Below are 18610 nucleotides of genomic sequence, written 5' to 3' on the forward strand. Positions count from 1 at the left end.
CCACATCGTAGGTGCCGCAGCCACTGAAGGAGCTGCTCAGAGCTGTCAGAGTCTCCTGCATGGGGTTGGAGATGTTGTCCAACAGGGATGACAGCTTAGCCACCATTCTCCTGTCACTCACCACCTCTAGGTCCAGAGGGCATCCTAGAACAGAACTGAAAGTAGAGATAGTGTCTGTCTCCCGAATCCAAACTGGAAGCTGGTTCCACAGAAGAGGGGCCTGAAAACTGAAGGCTCTCCCTCCCATTCTACTTTTAAATACTCTAGGAACAACAAGTAAGCCTGCAGTGCGAGAGCAAAGTGCTCTAATAAGGTGATATGGTACTACAAGGTCATTAAGATAAGACGGGGCCTGATTATTTAAGACCTTGTATGTGAGGAGCAGAATTTTGAATTCATGCCAGTATATGACATCCCCTCATCTCATCTATCACTCTCCACTTGGTGTCCATTTGAGAACAAGGCACAACTTGCTATTGCAATTAACTATTATGTAATTATCCACACCTAACAACTCCTGCACTTAATCTATAATAAATTTCTGACAGCAGCAAAACATTCCAATTGTGCTTATTATTATTTTTATACTGGAATACCTCTCCAACAACTGGTCCATGTAGCAGAACGCTCGTAACCAGAGCGTTTTGCCATCAAGGGCAATCATTGGTTAATGGCGATCATGTGACTGATGCAAGTCAGATCCTTTTATTTAGCAAAAACTATGATTGATAGTTAAATATTATTTTTGAGGGGCACAGACAGGACTCCACAAGTACACACACATAAAAAAAAATGCCTCAACAAACGGGCACTTTGGGCTCCCATCAGGAAAGGGACGGGTGCTCAAGCCCCTTGCGCCCCCCCTCTGAACGTGCCTGGTAAAGATCTTACGTTTCCAGTGATTACAGAAGGGGCAGATGGTCTGTAGCGTCTCCTTCTCTGCCGACAGCGCTCCCTCCCAGCACGACACCCACGTTGTGTCCTTCTCAGCTTGCTGGGAATGTCGTGTTTGTCCACCGGCAGCTCTGCTGCGGGACGCAGCGGTAACAGCTGATACCTACACTAAACAAAGGATCCATATCCATGTGCCGGGTTCCCAAACACGGCCAACAAAAGTTGAAAAAAAAAACAGAGAAAGACAACCAAGACTAGCACAAAACGGTAGTCCATGACTGCAGAATCTAACAGCTGAAACTTTAGATACAAAAAAAAAATGGCAAAAGTAAAGAGGAGATAAGAAAGAAGCTGAGAATGAGCGGAGCTGCTGTAACAAGCTGCCACGCACGGGGGCGCCGGTGTTCAAAGTAGTTCCATGTGCCAGTTAGTAACTGTGCTGCAGCGTTTGGACTAGCTGCAGTCGGCTAACTGATGACAGACTAACACCAGAGTAAAGACTATTACATAAGTCGAGGTGAGATGAAATGAAGGCATGAATAGCTATCTCAAAGTCTCTAAAACAGAGAATTGGCTTCACTTTGCAAGTAGCTGAAGATGAATGAAACTGGTCTTGATGACAGCATTAATATGTTTATCAAATGTTAGATTACTATCAAAGCTCACTCCTAGGTTCCTCCCAAGGGCTCTTTCAAAATAAATTCCTAAGGGCCCAAAGTCGTAGTGGTCACAGGGACCAAACACAATGATCTTTGTTTTCTGTTCGTTTAAACTGAGAACATTTAAAGCCATCCACGCCTTAACATTCTCCAAACAATCCAGCAATCCCTTCAAAGGACTCAAAGATTTATGTTTCAGTGGCAGGTAAATCCGTGAGTTGTCTGCATAACAATGGTGTGAGATGCCATGTTTTTTAAAAAAATTGAGCGCATAGAGAGGATATAAATTGAAAAGAGAACTGTGCCAAGAATGGACCCCTGGGGAACCCCACAAAAAATTTAGGTTTTTGAGGACAATGTATCCCCTAATCTAGCAGAAGAGCATTCCAATGCTGACAGTTGAAATAGTTTTATTAACTATGGCGAGCCCTCCAGCCTGGCCAGTAGTTCATGGCGACTTCAGATATTCACAGCCTGGAGGGACAACATCCGAAAGCGAGCTTAACTCACCCAAGTTTAGCCAAGTTTCCGTCACCAGAAGAAGATTTAAGCGATGAGTGGTGAAGAAGTCGTTCAAAATAAAGGTTTTATATTTTTTAGCACCTCGCATTAACCAGAGCCAATCTAGCTAATACAGGGTTGCTGGCCAATTCCAATAGGTGCACCAATTCCAGGGATCGCCCGTAGATGAACAACTTGATCTCCGGGGCAAATTTGTTCAGAAGAGCGTAAGGATTAGCCGTTGGTGAAGCAGCCATGCAATTTTTGAATTTTACCAATACACTGCCCTGTTGCCCTCGCCTTCTTTGACATTTCTTCCTGGTGGGATGGCATTGTGGATCGCACCGGAGGAACAGTGGTACAGTCTCGAACACAGGTGGGATATGAAAATCTTCACGTCCTTGGGCCAGTCGGAATTGCTCTACCTCAGTGGCTCTGATATTTAGTAGCGATTGGAAGTCATAAACCAGAAGTGTACAGACATTTTTGAAGAAAACAGATGTAAACAAAGCTAGCAAAAACAAAGCAGGTAACAGCTGACGGCAAGCAGCACACACAGGTGCCATCAAATATCTATCCCTAAATCCATCTACAATCTGGACACTGTGGAGCAGGGAAATTATTTTACTGCTATTGTTAAATAATCATCATTATTACCATTGCATTAATAATATAATCTGTAGTTTAGGCCAGACGAGGCCATTTGAATTACTAGGTTATTCAAATTGATCATTGCTTTAACAATGTAACAGATAGCTTTAAGATGGCCTTAAGATGTTTATGATAATGTTAACTTTGTATTCCAGGTGCAGTTCTAACTATTTTATACACAATGCATATCTGTGCTTATTTGAGTTGATGTTCAGGTTCATTAATGGTCTAAAGCTTCACCTAGTGAGAGTGTCTAGATGATCCATGCTGAGGGAAAACTAGAACATAGAAGGAATTGCAATACATGCTTACACAACAGTTCATTTTAATATCTTTTATATGTTCATATTCTTGTATTAAGCTTTTAGTAGGGGTTCTTGATTAAAACATTTATTTAGTAGAGGACACATACATAGTTTCAGTTGTTACATATCAGAGCGGCTTCTGTCTCTCTGTCTGGTTAGAGGTCTGGAGCTAGTCGCGAGGTGAAACAGGGTGCAATTGTGGTTAGCACACAGACACACACACACACACACTCAGTTAGAGAATCATTTATAGGTGAAAGTTTAATCATGTTTTGCTTGGGGTTGCAAAAAGAGCAGTTTGTCGCAGAACTGCTGCTGAGGTGTCAGGATGACAGGCGAGCATCCGGCAGTGACAGGAAGCACCTGTTATGAAGATAGAAGACAATTGTTCTTTTAAACGGTGTCAAAAGTCATTGTGGTTTTGATTTGATCTATGTATAAAATGTATCTGTGACGTTGAAGGGGCGTCATTAAATTTAAGCCCTGACGGTATAAATATCTGTTTATGCTTTGATTAAGTTGAAGATCAATTGCTGTTTCTAGTGATCTTCCCACGTGTGAATTAAAAATCATTGTTTGACCAAGAGCTTCTGGACCAAGGGTGGTTTGTACTCTCCTTCCTCAATTTTGAACCTTAACAACACCACAGGTTCTGTACAGCATGAGGGTTAATAAATTGTACCCAAATCAATATGATGTGTAAATTGATTTATTCTTGTACCTCCATGCCACAGTGGCTGGATTCTTCACCCCAGTGAAGAGGTGATTGTTATTGCCTGATTTTAATAAATTGAGCCGTTTGCTCTTTGGTACCAAAGCATATCACAAAAAGGTTAATTCTAAAAATCTAAATCAGCTGTGTGTTAGCGGCAATACATGAAAAATCACAAGACCCACCATACAAGCTAGTTTACGAGCAGTTTTTACAAAGATTATATTAATTTTGTAAAAACCATATGCAAATGCCCAAAGTCTAACAACACAACCACTACAAAAATGTAACTTTTATACAACCAGATTTTCATATACTTAATTTAATAGTGTATTCCTCTCCAGCATTAACTCCTACTTCGTTTGGTATTCTTATGAGAAAAATTCTCCTGTATGACTCGCAGTGAATCCTGGGATATGGTGGGCCACAAAGGATACACCAGACCCATCCTTGAAATGTGTGGAAAAGTAGGACACGTTCGTCACCACATTCGGAGGACTCTTCGACTTTGGAAAGCCTTCATCGCATCGCTGTGACATAATTGCCTACAAATACGGCATTTGAAGTATCAATCCCCTGAATTTGGACACAGTCTTCCTCTCCTGGTGCATGCTCACTTTTTTTTGACGTTTTGCAAATAAGGAGGTGGGGCATTGCCACCACTAACTAGTGTGGACCAGAATTCACTCTTACCAAATAATAAAAAATAGATGCTAAAAAAAAAAAACCCAACCAGACAGAAAGATGATAAATTCCCCTGGAGCCAAATATACTGATGCCACAGTAGATTTCACATTACATGAGAAGAAGAACAGGAATAGGGAATTTAATTTAAACTTACATACAGTACAGACTTACATTGATCAGTATTATAATTATGTACAAATATATACAGATGCATCAAAGAATACAGCCAGTCAAACCGGGGTAGCATTTGTGGTACCTGAAAAGGATCAATGGTGGACCGTCAGTACACACTGGAGAAATGCTTCCAGTACTGTCAGCTGTTCAGTGGGTAGAAGACATGTGACCGTTACAATCAGGCATTTGTTCAGACTGAAGCTCTTCATTGGCCAGTTTACAGTGTAGCCACTCAGAAAGTAGAGCAGATGTACTAACAGAGGTTCAGCAAACATTTAACAAAATACACATGATGGGACTTATAGTTGGCTTTTTATGGATTCCAGCTCACTATGGAGTCAGAGGAAATGAAACGACAGAGTTGTGAAGAAAGCCACAAAACATGGGTTAACTGAACTGGCTTTTAACTTCTGTCAGACAGATAATGAGTATAATAAGGCAAGAAATAAAGGAAACATGACAAAAACAGTGGGAGGGAGAAAGAAATTTAAGGAGGGTAGGAGAAATGAGAAGCACAGGAAGGAGTAGGAGAGAGGAGGTGGTCATATCTGGAATAAGATTTGGACATATTGGTTTGATCACCACTATTGGTGACTGTCAAACCTTTGAGTCGCCGAGAAGCTGAATAGGGGGATAATGTTGACGCGCCTGCTGTTCAAAATGTAAGTTTACTGCAAAAGGGTTCAAGAAGTGAAAGTTGTCAGGCCTTATTCCAGTTTTTAAAACAGAGTATACATTGAGGGAGGATTCTGGTATCGACGTTTCACTCCACACCAGTTGGTGGCGGTAAGGCACCATTTTGGTGTTTGACAACCGCCAATTACCAATACAAAGAAGAAGAAGTCTGTTCCGGGATCACATGCTGGACACAGTTTACGCAGAGGGAGTTACCGTTTCATCCCAAGCGAGTAAAATCCTGATTTTGGATGATAAAACAAACTAAACCAACGTTTGGATCGATATCTGCATCGATCTGCCCACCCTTGTCTCCTGGATCGTAGCTGAGATCAGCGTGAACCACGTGGGTCTCTGCTCCCTGATCTGTTTCCTGTGTTTGGAAAGACTTCCAGCTTCATCGCGGAGTTTCTCTCGGTCTGTGGGCTCATCTAAAGGTAAGCACCGAGCTAACTTTACTGTGAGTTCAGTTCATGTTGAGTTTAGCTCCTGAATGAGGTCTTCTGCTGCTCTCCTGTTCACAGTTTATTGTGAACACGTTGAGAGAAGAGTGAGAGAGTGTTTGGAGAAAAACACCAACTAATCATTAGCTCAGCATGCTGGGAGAAGTTGGAGCAGAAAAGTCTTTTCATTGTCCCTGCAGCTGTTTTTCTGCCTGCACCAAACCTCTACAACCTCATTTCTATTTGAAGTGATAACAGGAAATGGATGAGAGCGATCTGCTGCAGTATCAGGGTCACAATAAACTTTATTGTCCAGCTGCTGTGGATGAACACATGAGAGGAAGTGAACTCCTACAAAGTCTCATTTTAATGAGTCTGGCTGCTGTAAAGTGATGCACAGGAAGATGTTAACAAAAACTAATGAAACAGAGATGAAAGTAAACAGTGTTCATATTTGAAAGCACAGAGAATAAAATATATTGTGGTGGTTAATGTGCAGCTCTTGGTGATTTGGGAGAATCGTGTTTTTAATCATGTTGTGGATTGAATGTTGGGTTTTATTTCATTTTGTCTACAGAAGTTTTTCCCACCTGTGATCGTTCAGATTGATTTGTTGGGTTGACTTGAATCATGTGAAGGTTTAAAGCTGCACTTCCCCCAAAAAGAATAAAGTATAATCGTGAAGAATGTAAAAATGTCTTCCTGTGTCAAACACAGCTGCAGTCAAAGGAAAGCACTGAAACCACTGATCAAAGCTCATTAATCAATGGCCATGATTACCGTTCACAGTGAGTGAGTCGCTGCAATCACAGCATTTGATCAATGAGCTTTAATCATTGGTTGTTGGGGAATGGTGGAGGTGGTGGGACTGGGGGGCTGAAGGAGTTGAAATTGTGGGGTGGGGGAGTAAGAGGTCTGTCCCTGTTTGTGGAAACCACAGGAGGAGCTGTTCAGGCTGTTGCTGGGTGTGAATTGTTGATGGAGTCTTTAAAAACTTGTAGTTGCTGTTTTCCAGACTGAAGCAGAGTCGTTAGCTGAAAACTGGTTTTAGAGGTTCATTCAGGACACCTTCTCAGGCTCTTACAGCCTTACCTGTATCATAACAAAGTGTATAAACCCCAATCCACCTTTAACATGGTCCTTCTCCCAAACCTTCAAATAGGACTTTCTGGCCCTGTCATAGTAAAGGGCTGCTTAGAATATTAGAGCCAATGTCACAAAGTTCCTCCTGAAGTATAAGTGAGTGAGAGAGTTTCCTCACTTTGCAGCACAACACGTCTCACAAGATTTCTACAAGCAATCAGAGTGAAATTTGTACTTTGTGTTGTCAGATGAACATATGAGACACTTTGACTCTTCAGTGCAGTGTGGAGCCTAACAAAGATCTGTTTTGTGTCCCAGCTGATCAGCAGGAGGAGAAGAGTCTGACGGAGCAGCAGAGGAACATTTTCAGCCATCTGGACTCAGCTGAGTCACTACAGAGGAAACAATGAGCTCAACACAGGAGGTGAGGAAAATATCACAGTTTCACCAAATAATCAGTCACGTCTAAAACTCTCATCCTCCCAACCTGTTATATGACTGTGTTGTATATTATGTTGTTTTTTAGAGACCACAGCACATGTTAAAATAAGGAAGGTTTATTCATCAAAATTATTAATAATCAAATAGACAAAACATTTTTTTCATCATCCCCAAAAATACACGTTCAAAGCACCACAACAGCAGCCCGATATCAGACAGAAGCTGTCAGCTGAGCTCTGTAGAGTGGGCAATTATTATGAAACTCTATATTATAATTTGTAGATTCAAGCTGCTCTTCATATTTTTGGCCAGCAGATGTCACCAAAGAGGACTGTGTTGAAAAGCTTTGAGTAATGAACCTTTTTCAATACAAGCTTCAGTGTTTCAGAAAGCTTCATTTGGCCATCACTGATATAAATAATATTATAGAAATGATCAGAGGCAAAAGTACATTTACTCTATACTTAACTAGAAGTACAGATATTAGTGTTAAAAATACTTCAGTAAAAGTATTCATTCACCTTCTTTACTTAAGTAACAGTGAAAAAGTACAGGCTCTGAAATGTAATCAGAGTAAAAAACTAAAAGTAGCTCCTTGAAGAACATTTTAACCACATGTTTTTATCCAAAGTTAACTGAACCTTGTGCTTTATTAATGTAATAATAAAATAAGATTAGTAAATGAAGTACAAACTATTTATTTCTAATAAAGGTTCTCTGTTTGAATCAGTTAAGTAGAAAATGAAGGAAAATAAAACATATGTGTATTTTCTGTTGCCTACACTGTAGAGGGTGACTTTGCCTCTAAACAGGAACATGTGTGTGAATGGGTGAATGACTGAATGTAGTGTGAAGCGCTTTGGGGTCCTTAGGGACTAGAAAAGCGCTATACAAATGCAGGCCATTTACCATTTATTTAACATGAGCAGGGAAGAGGTTAAAGTGGGATTGAGCAGGTGGGAACCCTAAAATCAGCTGTAGTGGCTCAGCGTGGGGAAAAGAATCACAGCTCACAATAATTTCTGTTGAGAGCTCCAGTAGATTTTCTTAAAGTACAGGCTCTAGACTAACTTTTTGCCATGGGCGTACCGGTACGCCTAACTTTAAAAAGTTAGGCGTACCGGCACAAAAGTTAGGCGCACACAAATTATATAATAATTGATATAATATAATGTGTTTTTCTGGATACACTGTGCTTTTTCAGCTTTCAAAGATTGATGACACCATGTCAGAGCACTGGGTATGAATTTCAGAAGGATCAGGCCTTAACTTAACAGAAAAGTTATCAATACTTCTTTTCCTATTACAGCTACATCCACTTCTGTCGTGCCTAGGCTGCTCACTAGGGCTGGGTATCATCACTGATTTCTATAATCCGTTCGATTCCGGTTTTCAAAGTCCTGATTCGATTCAACTTAGCCTCAGACAGTCAGAAATATTATAATTCTGATCATTTATCAGTACTGATACATGTGAGACTTCATCAGAATTGTGAACATCACAGCAGATGCCTTTGTGTCAAAGCAACTGAGAATAAAACACAGAAAAACATGAAGGAGATTTTCCTGGTCTGGCTTTTTATAGCAGATAACCTTAAAAATATTCTGCAATATTCTGCCTATAAAGTTTAAATTACTTCAGTATTGAACAACAGAAAAATTAGGCTTTCTTGTCCGAGGTCATTTAAGTGAAAAAAAAGAAAAAGACAGCGCTGTAAACAACGGTAGACTGCTGGGTAATAAGCAAATGAATAATACAGAAAACAGAGATTGGAGACGTGAAACTGTTCTTGAAGTACAGAGAGAGAGAGAGAGAGAGCTGTGCATGAAGTGTGATTTTAATAGTCGTGGAAGCAAAACAGCAAAATTCATGATGACATTGATCAAATGTGAAGCGCAGTTTGCTGCTTCTTTTGCTACTGGCTCGGTGAATTTTGGTTGGAGAGACAAAACCTGCAGCTCAGAATCAGCGCAAAAAGACGTAAACACAGAGCTCCGACAGCGTGTCCGTCTACGGGTCGTCGGGTGAGAAAGCCGAGAAAGACGAAGGTGATTCTGATGCGTCGGGTCTGTGTTTACGTCTTTGTGTGGAATCCGTGTACCTGCTCTCATTTGCTGTTTGGTTGTTGTTGAAATTGTTTTGTGAGCTTTAATCTGAGAATCTGGCGTTTCTGGCAAAACACAGTTATATTTAAAAGTCGATTCAGGATTTAATGAATCGATATCGCTTTATTCAAGCTACTCACCTCCCACTTCCACCTGCACTTTCAACTGGACCACGGCCAATCAGAGAAGTCCCGCCCCTTACTATCTCTGATTGGTTTAGTCTAGAGATGGCACGATACCACTTTTTTATGTCCGATACCGATACCGATATCATAAATTTGGATATCTGCCGATACCGATATGAATCCGATATAGTGTTTTTTAATCAACAAAACTGGTTTTTTTTAAATATCTTGCTGCATTTTGTATAAGTTCATACTCAAGTTTAAAACAACAACTACACTAAAGCTATTCTGTTATACCTGTATGCAAAAAAAAATATTTCATAGTTCAGCAATACTGATCAATCTAATAAACTTAAACCTACACCATCCTCCCTATTCTGGTATTTTAAACAGTACTTAGCATAAATATTAAGCAACCTAACTAATAGGGTTCCAACTCCCAGCAACAACAAAAATAAATAAATAAAAAATAGGGAACCACCCCTCACGCTCCACGTCATGATGCTTAATCGACGTAATCAACCTTAATTTGATGCAGTGTGAAAAAAAATGCACAGAAATCAATAATTTTTCAAGAAATATTAAATAGATTCAACATCTTTCTTCAACAAAATTGCAGACTGCACAGATGGTACCTTCCCACATTTCACTGTGTGTTATACTTGTATAACTATGCATGTGACAAATAAAGAACCTTGAACCTTGAACCCAAAGGAAAAAGTACTATAGCTTACTAGGGTATATATATTAGACTTAATAGTCACTATATACAGTAATTGACTTCTATTCATTTTACATCAAATTAAAACTTTGGGTGTCAGATAATTATTTATTAAAAGCTCGACATTTTAAATGAGAATAAGAAAGAAAAGTATGTCTTTGTGCCCCCTTTTCCCTGTTAATGCCCTATCGGCCCCCCTGGCTAAACTTTGCTAGATCCGCCCCTGCACAGTTACCAGCCGTCAGCTACGTAGAAAAAGATCCTGGTGTAGAAAGTAATATTAACTAAATTCTAACAAAAGCTTATCAAGCTTAAACGTGCTGCTGTTGTTCAGCCGCTGGTTTCCTCTTTCTGGTACAAAGTGGGCCAAAAACAAACAAGAGAGACGGACTCGCAACAGAAAAGCCAATCAGCTGATTATTAAGCAGTTTCATGATTGAAGTAGCAGCAAGAAGAGGCAGTCGCTTGTTAAGCTTAACGCAGGAATGCTTTACAAACATTCAGAGATGGACTTACACACTTGCTTTACTTCTCTCGGGATAACTTTGTCGGAGATGAAATGCCGGGTTGGTAGCGAAGCTCCAAATGCTATCCAGACCACCGACAGGTCCCGCATGCCACAGCCGCTCTATCACGTGATACCTACTGCTCCAACGTGCTAACGTTCTGAGGTGAGTTACGGTGTGTTGCAAGTTTTGTGAGGTGCTTTCGTGATATTTAATGGATCGGATTACATTTTTTATTTTTCTCCGATATCCGATCCAGTAATTTAGGTCAGTATCAGACCGATACCGATACGTAATATCGGATCGATCCATCTCTAGTTTAGTCCACGATAGGGGCATAATGTGTGTCTGTTGTTGACCACACAGAGAGTTGCAGAGATTTTTATTTTATTTTTGTTACCCGAACAGTTGGTCGCACAGGTGCAACCAAATATTTTTTTTAGTCGCACCACTGAAAAATTTGGTCGCATTTGCGACCAGATTGGTCGCACTCTAGAGCCCTGTTAAAGTACAGGCTGTGATCAGCTGACCTGCTGCTCTCTGTGGATGTACACAACTGAATTCAACCAGATGTCAGCAGATGTTTCATGAGCTGTCCTGGCTGATTTCCATCCTCTACACTGACAGTACACTGTCTTTATATTAGACACTATACTGTTGGTATGAAGGTGGAACTCAGTGAATGAATGTCAGCATCATGAGCTTCAGTTTAAATGAATCTCTGCTACACTTGATGTAATCTAACTCTGACATGAGCACCACAGTCACTGTGCACCAGTCACACTGTTCTTTACTTTAAATCCATCACGGTTCAGCAAACGAACCTGTTTATCCTGCACTAACCTGCAGAGGATCTTCATGCAGTCTTTAAATAACACAGTTAGTGATGAAATAACTCTCCTCAAATTCCTCCAACCAAAACTAAAAAGACTGTTTTGAAAATACAATGAGTAGAAAGTCCTTTTTTTTTTAATGTGGGGAGTAAAAGTAAGGAAAAAATGATTTTACTGTTTGAACAGTCATGAATTATTTTTAACACCAGGTTGGATGTAATTTGTTTCTACTACCAGCAGGTGGGGATAAGAGACCTTTAAGGTGTTCGGTGCCACACTCCACCTTCAGGTTTAAAACTAGTGTTAATGGAGGGAGTTTGAAGGTTGAGTTTGTTCCACGACTGCATTTCACTCACTGCCTCTGTTTGTATCTCTGTCACTGCAGGACCAACATGGAGCGAGAAGTCAGCGCTCTCAGGAGGCCGACAAACCTCACAGAAGAAAGGGAGAGAAAACATACACCTGTGACGAGTGTGGAATGGGTTTTATTTCCAAGTGTCACCTGAAACGTCATCAGGTCATCCACACTGGAGAGAGACCGTTCAGCTGTGACTTGTGTGGAAAGTCTTTTTCCTGGAAGGGTTCCCTAAAAGCACACCAACTCATCCACAGTGGAGTTAAAGCGTACAGCTGTGATCAGTGTGGCACAGCTTTTACTCAAAGTGGCCACTTACAGAGGCATCTAGTTACCCACTCTGGAATTAAGGCATACAGCTGTGACATCTGTGGGAAAACTTTCAGCCGGATTGAGAGCAGAAATACACACCTACGCATTCACACCAGACATCTTGTGTACTGCTGTGATCAGTGTGGCAAACAGTTTACAACAGACTCAAGCTTGCAACAACACATGTTTACCCACACTGAGGAGAAACCTTATAAATGTGACCTGTGTGAGAAGACTTTTAAAGCTCCACATCACCTGAGACGACACCAACAGATCCACACCAGAAAGAGACTCTCCAAGCGCAGTTACTGTGAGGTATGTATTTATATTTTTATCTTGTCATTTTAGCCTGACTGTTTGGAACAACTCTGCAGATTAAACTGTGTTAGCATGTTAGCAATTCTACTGCATCTGAGGCGGCACAGTTAATCTGCCTCAGATTGTTTTGCAGCATGTTTCATAATCTGAAAAAAAAACCCATAATGTAACATGTACAGACCCAATATCTGATTTCAACACATGAGGACTTACATGTAAGCTTTAATCTCCAGTTGATCAAATCCCACTGAGCAGTCCTTCCCTTTAAATCTAACCTCTCTTCTTCCTCTCCTGTCCTGTGTGTCTTATCTTTCTCCATCTCTGAGTGAAGTTAGCTCTCTTTCTTTTCTCTCCCTGTGATGTGCAGCAGCTGGACCTTTAGCCAGCAACACACTGTGAGACAAACTGCACACAAACAGTTTGTGTGTTTGCTGATGCTTGTTGATAGAAACGCTGCATTTGAAATTACCTGTTTGTTCAGGTGCTGTGCAAAAAAGAAAGAAGAACAACGTCTCACTTTAACTCCTGACTATGACTCACAGTTTTGCCTCTTTCATCTCTTTTTATGTTTCATACCCTGGTGATTAGTACACGATCAGGATTGTCTTTCATGTCTTACTTTTCAGGCTCAAATCAGTTTGATGCCTTTAGTGATGAAATAACTCCCCTCAAATTCCTCAAACCAAAAGTAAAAAGTCTGTTTTGAAAATATAATGAGTAGAAAGTCTTTTTTTCTGTGGGGAGTAAAAGTAAGGAAAAAAAGGAAAAATATTTTAGAGTGTTTGAACAGTCATGAATTATTTTTAACACCAGGTTGGATGTAATGTGTTAGAACTTCCAGCAGGTGGGGATAAGAGACCTTTAAGGTGTTTGGTGCCACACTCCACCTTCAGGTTTAAAACTAGTGTTAATGGAGGGAGTTTGAAGGTTGAGTTTGTTCCACGACTGCATTTCACTCACTGCCTCTGTTTGTATCTCTGTCACTGCAGGACCAACATGGAGCGAGAAGTCAGCGCTCTCAGGAGGCCGACAAACCTCACAGAAGAAAGAGAGAGAAAAAACACACCTGTGATGAGTGTGGGATGGGTTTTATTGGGAAGGATTCACTAAAACAGCATCAGGTCATCCACACTGGAGAGAGACCGTTCAGCTGTGACTTGTGTGGAAAGTCTTTTTCCTGGAAGCTTTCCCTAAAAGCACACCAACTCATCCACAGTGGAGTTAAAGTGTACAACTGTGATCAGTGTGGGAGAGCTTTTACTCACAGTAGCAACTTACAGAGGCATCTAGTTACCCACTCTGGAATTAAGGCATACAGCTGTGACATCTGTGGGAAAACTTTCAGCCGGATTGAGAGCAGAAATACACACCTACGCATTCACACCAGACATGATGTGTACTGCTGTGAACAGTGTGGCAAACAGTTTATAACCAACACGCAGTTACAACAACACATGTTTGCCCACACTGAGGAGAGACCTTATAAATGTGACCTGTGTGAGAAGACTTTTAAATCTCCACATGACCTGAGAAAACACCAACAGATCCACACCAGAAAGAGACTCTCCAAGTGCAGTTACTGTGAGGTATGTTTTTATATTATATTTTTATCTTGTCATTTTAGCCTGACTGTTTGGAACAACTCTGCTCATTAAACTGTCTCAGCTAGAGGTGGGTTTTGATAATCGATTTACCAATTAAAATCGAGTCTGGCTTGGATAACGTGACATCAATTCATTAAAATCCTGAATCGAGTTTTTTAATATAATTTTATTTTTCCCAAAACGCCCGAATCTCAGGTGAAACCTCACAAAATTTTGACAACCACCAAACAGCTCAAACAGTAAACTAGAGGAGGTACACGGATTCTGCACAAAGCGCAGACCTGCGGATTAGAATCAGTGAGTTGTCGCCTTTCTCACCCGACAGCACAGACACAGTCGGGGCTGAAAGTTTGCAGCTCACTGATTCTGATGTTTTGGCAATTCTACTGCATGAAAAAGCAGCTCTGAGTGATTATTCAGATTTTCATTTCAGTTATGATTTTGTTTGTTTTTTATTTGCTCTTTATTTCAGGCGACGTTCAGGATAAAAATGTTGAAGGACTGACTTACACCGTCTTTGTGTCTTTGTTTAGAAGCAGAGCGACACAGATGGATCCAGTTCTCAACCCTGTCATCACCGTGGTGGTGGGAAAGACTTTGTTTGTGACCTTTGTGGAAAAGCTTTCAGTCAAAAAGACAGTCTAAAAGTACATCAGCGTAAACACACTGGAGACAAACTGAAATACTGCAAAGAATGTGGGAGAAGCTTCAGCACATTAAGTGGATTAAAACAACATGAACTGATTCACAGTGGGGTTAAAAAGCACGTCTGTGATCAGTGTGGGTCATCTTTCATTACTGCAACCAACCTTAAAAGACACAAACGAGGCCACACAGGAGAGAAACCATACAAGTGCAGACACTGTGACAAAAGCTTTGCACATTCAGCTAATCGTAACCTTCATGAACATACACACATGGAAGAAAACTACAGCTGTGACCAGTGTGACAAGAGCTTCAAGAATCTCAGTTCATACTCCAAACACAAACGATCCCACGTTACTAATAAACTCTTTCACTGTTACCAATGTGCCAAAACATTCACTTCATTGTCTGCTCTGTGCAAACATCAGCGTGATCACTCAGGGCTGAAATCACTCCCATCATAGTAAGATGCATGTCAGTGTCATCAGCTGTTTTATATTTGAGAAAAAAGGTTGAAAGATCTTTAAAAAAAAATTATTTTTCCTTAAACTTGCTGTAGGTATTAAAACTTATGATTTTGTGTTTAAGATGTCGAAACAATTAATTTTGGGAATTCATTTTTTAAAGTTGTGGTTTCATTTGCTCAAAGTTCATCAATGTTTTCCTGATGCAAGGTGGGATGGATCCATGCTTTTATGCTGTTTAAGACAAATTCTGAAAGCTGAACGTTGCAGAGATTGAGACCCATTAGACCAGGCAGCATTTTTCAATCTTCTATTGTCCTAAGCTGTGGCCTCAGTTTCACTGGAAGTTTAACCCAAGTACGGTGTTCAGCTGTGGACTGGTCCATGGACCCGCCTGTCCTCCAGGAACACAGGTACACATCCTGGACAGCGAGGAACGCCGGTTTGAGACCAGAGTCAAGGAGACCATTTACGTCAAAAGGGAAAGACTCTGAATCAAGGAGGGGGCCTAAGGGGACTTTTATTTCCTTTGCAACGTCCATTTAAAGTTCCATTTAAACACAGACAACAAGTAACTAGACTAAGCACAGTAGGAAATGGTTTGCCCCTTCTCATCAGCAACACCTGGACAGAATTACCCTTGACCTTAAATAACCCTGTACCTACCACTGCCATAACCAGTACATAAAATGAAATGCAACCTTCTAGTAGTGTTAAAGACAGGGAAATAAGAAAAATGGCTCCTACACACCAACTCCTAATTACATGAGGCAGAGGACATAGTAATTACTGAACTTAAAGGAGCCATGATGAATTCAGCTTTATTATGTGATAAGAACAAGTAGTCTGATGTCCTGTAATCATGATGACGCTAAAATTTGAGATACAATAAAAAAAATATACATTTTTCTACTAGGTATTGGTTCAGTATCGTCGATACCACCCTGAATTTTACTTGGTATTGGATCAGAAAGGAAATCAGTGGTATTGCACATCACTGGTCATGATACATCAATACAATATGCATAAGACGGCAAATCATGTTTAATTTATACATCATTCTACCAGTAATCTAGTTCATCAGTTTGTAGCTTCACAAAACAAAATAAAAAGGAATTTTTGCAACAGGTTTTTCAATCAATTTTGTTAATTTTGTTTCCAGATAAGAGAGGCCAGAGCTTTCTTATCCTCTGTGTTTAATCTGGACCTTGGGACAGCTAAGAGCATCTGATCCACAGACTTCAGTGATCTTATAGGAGTGAACAAATTTAAAAGATCAGAAAGGTTTGAGGGTCCTAACCTATGCAACGCCTTAAAAACACATAATAAAATCTTAAAATGAATTCAAAACCTAACTCGCAGCCAGTGTAAGGATGCCAGTACGGGAGATATGTAGTCTTGGTTGCATAAAATAAGATAACCTTTATTAGTCCCACGCGTAGGAAATTTGTTTTGTTACAGCAGTGGACAGTGCAAAGTTGCATAGAAAATTTTAAGAAAAAACACTGGAATAATATATCCATGAGATACTGTACACAATAGAATAGAATGAAATAATACATGCAATTGAATAAAATAGAATACAAATACTATTTACAATTGAGTATAATACAACGATGCCAGAAAGAGTATTGCACATGTGTGGATGTGTGTGCTTAGTCAGTTGAAGTCTTTGTTGTGGAGTCTGACAGCAGTGGGGAGGAAAGACCTGCGAAATCTCTCCGTCCCACATCGTAGGTGCCGCAGCCACTGAAGGAGCTCCTCAGTGCCGTCAGAGTCTCCTGCATTGGGTGGGAGATGTTGTCCAACAGGGATGACAGCTTAGCCACCATTCTCCTGTCACTCACCACCTCCACTGGGTCCAGAGGGCATCCTAGAACAGAGCTGGCCCTTCTGATCAACCTGTTCAGTCTCTTCCTGTCCCCAGCAGAGATGCTGCCGCCCCAGCAGACCACCCGTAAAAGATGGCTGAGGCGACCACAGAGTCATAGAAGGTCTTCAGGAGTGGGCCCTTCACTCCAAAAGACCTGAGTCTCTGCAGCAGGTACAGCCTGCTCTGCCCTTTCCTGTAGAGGGCGTCTGAGTTATGAGTCCAGTCCAGTTTATTGTTCAGATGAACACCAAGGTACCTGTAGATGTCCAGTCTCAATGTCCATACCTTGGACCTCAGTGGTTGCAGTGGGGGATGTTAGTGCCTGCGGAAGTCTACCAGCAGCTCTTTGGTTTTACTAGTGTTGATCTGGAGGTAGTTCTGCTGGCACCAGTCCACAAAGCCTTGAGTCACTCCTCTTTTATAATAATAATAATAATACATTTCATTTATAGGCGCCTTTCAGACCATCAAGGTCAACTTACAGTAACATGTAAACAATACCATAAAAAACATAAGAAAAATGTATATATAGCAAACATGGCAGATAAAATTTAGACATAAACAGTCATAAAAGTATAAAAGCAAATATAAGAACTGAGCAGATCAGGTGTATGCAATTCTAAATAGATGAGTTTTGAGTAGTGATTAGGGCCCCAGAGAGCAGCCAGTTGGCTTTTCTACCTTTAAAACCCTCCTACCAGCCAAATGGCTTTTAGCTAGGCTTTAGCTTCAGCCAAGTGGAAGCTAGGCTAGTCATTCATATGTAAATTAGGTTGTTACCTGGGAATTCTGGAGGGAGGGGAGTGGGGGTGTGTGAATGAGGGGGTGGGGGAGCTGCTAAAAGCTGTGAACTTCCTTTTGTGTTCACTTTGATGCATTCTCAATCATCCAGGGAAATAAATCTCCAAAAGTCACCAACTTGGAGTGTTTCAGTTTGCCATCTTAGGGAGAAATCAACACACATGGGTGTATTTCCTTTGTTGCTGCGATTTATTGATAAAAACAGTACAAAAAACCAACCATTTGTACACATATTTACAAATAATAATAAAAAGTGAGTGAGTACATTTCAACATTTTTAGCAATCACTCACAATTCTGGCACTGCCATGGTATCTGTAGTCTGCATTTACCACATGTGTATCTGTAGCAGTGAACACATCGCACAGTGGCATGATTGTTCTTGCATTTGTGTTTGACCTGACACATGGCTCTTTTTCAATTCAATTCAATTCAATTTTATTTATATAGCGCCAAATCACAACAAAAGTCGCCTCAAGGCGCTTCATAGATACAGAGAAAAACCCAACAATCATATGACCCCCTATGAGCAAGCACTTTGGCGACAGTGGGAAGGAAAAACTCCCTTTTAACAGGAAGAAACCTCCGGCAGAACCAGGCTCAGGGAGGGGCGGGGCCATCTCCTGCGACCGGTTGGGGTGAGAGAAGGAAGACAGGATAAAGACATGCTGTGGAAGAGAGACAGAGGTTAATAACAGATATGATTCAATGCAGAGACGTATAT

At 40.7% G+C, this 18610-nt stretch overlaps 1 protein-coding gene across 1 annotated transcript in view; it reads left to right on the plus strand.

The window, feature by feature from the left end:
• The window catches only part of LOC146662620 (uncharacterized), a gene marked incomplete at its 5' end in the record, with an annotated part of 78298 nt that extends 60432 nt beyond the window's left edge, over positions 1–17866 (plus strand). Inside the window, 3 exons of the mRNA XM_085417898.1 lie at positions 11901–12497; positions 13490–14086; positions 14638–17866. Coding sequence (XP_085274024.1) covers positions 11901–12497; positions 13490–14086; positions 14638–15213 — 1770 coding nt within the window. The remainder of the gene's footprint in view (positions 1–11900; positions 12498–13489; positions 14087–14637) is intronic.
• Between the last annotated feature and the right edge of the window lie 744 nt (positions 17867–18610).

This window comes from Rhamphochromis longiceps, linkage group LG9, assembly GCF_057381845.1.
Source record: "Rhamphochromis longiceps isolate RC_006_pf linkage group LG9, R_longiceps_female_GT1.1, whole genome shotgun sequence".
Lineage (NCBI taxonomy): Eukaryota > Metazoa > Chordata > Actinopteri > Cichliformes > Cichlidae > Rhamphochromis > Rhamphochromis longiceps.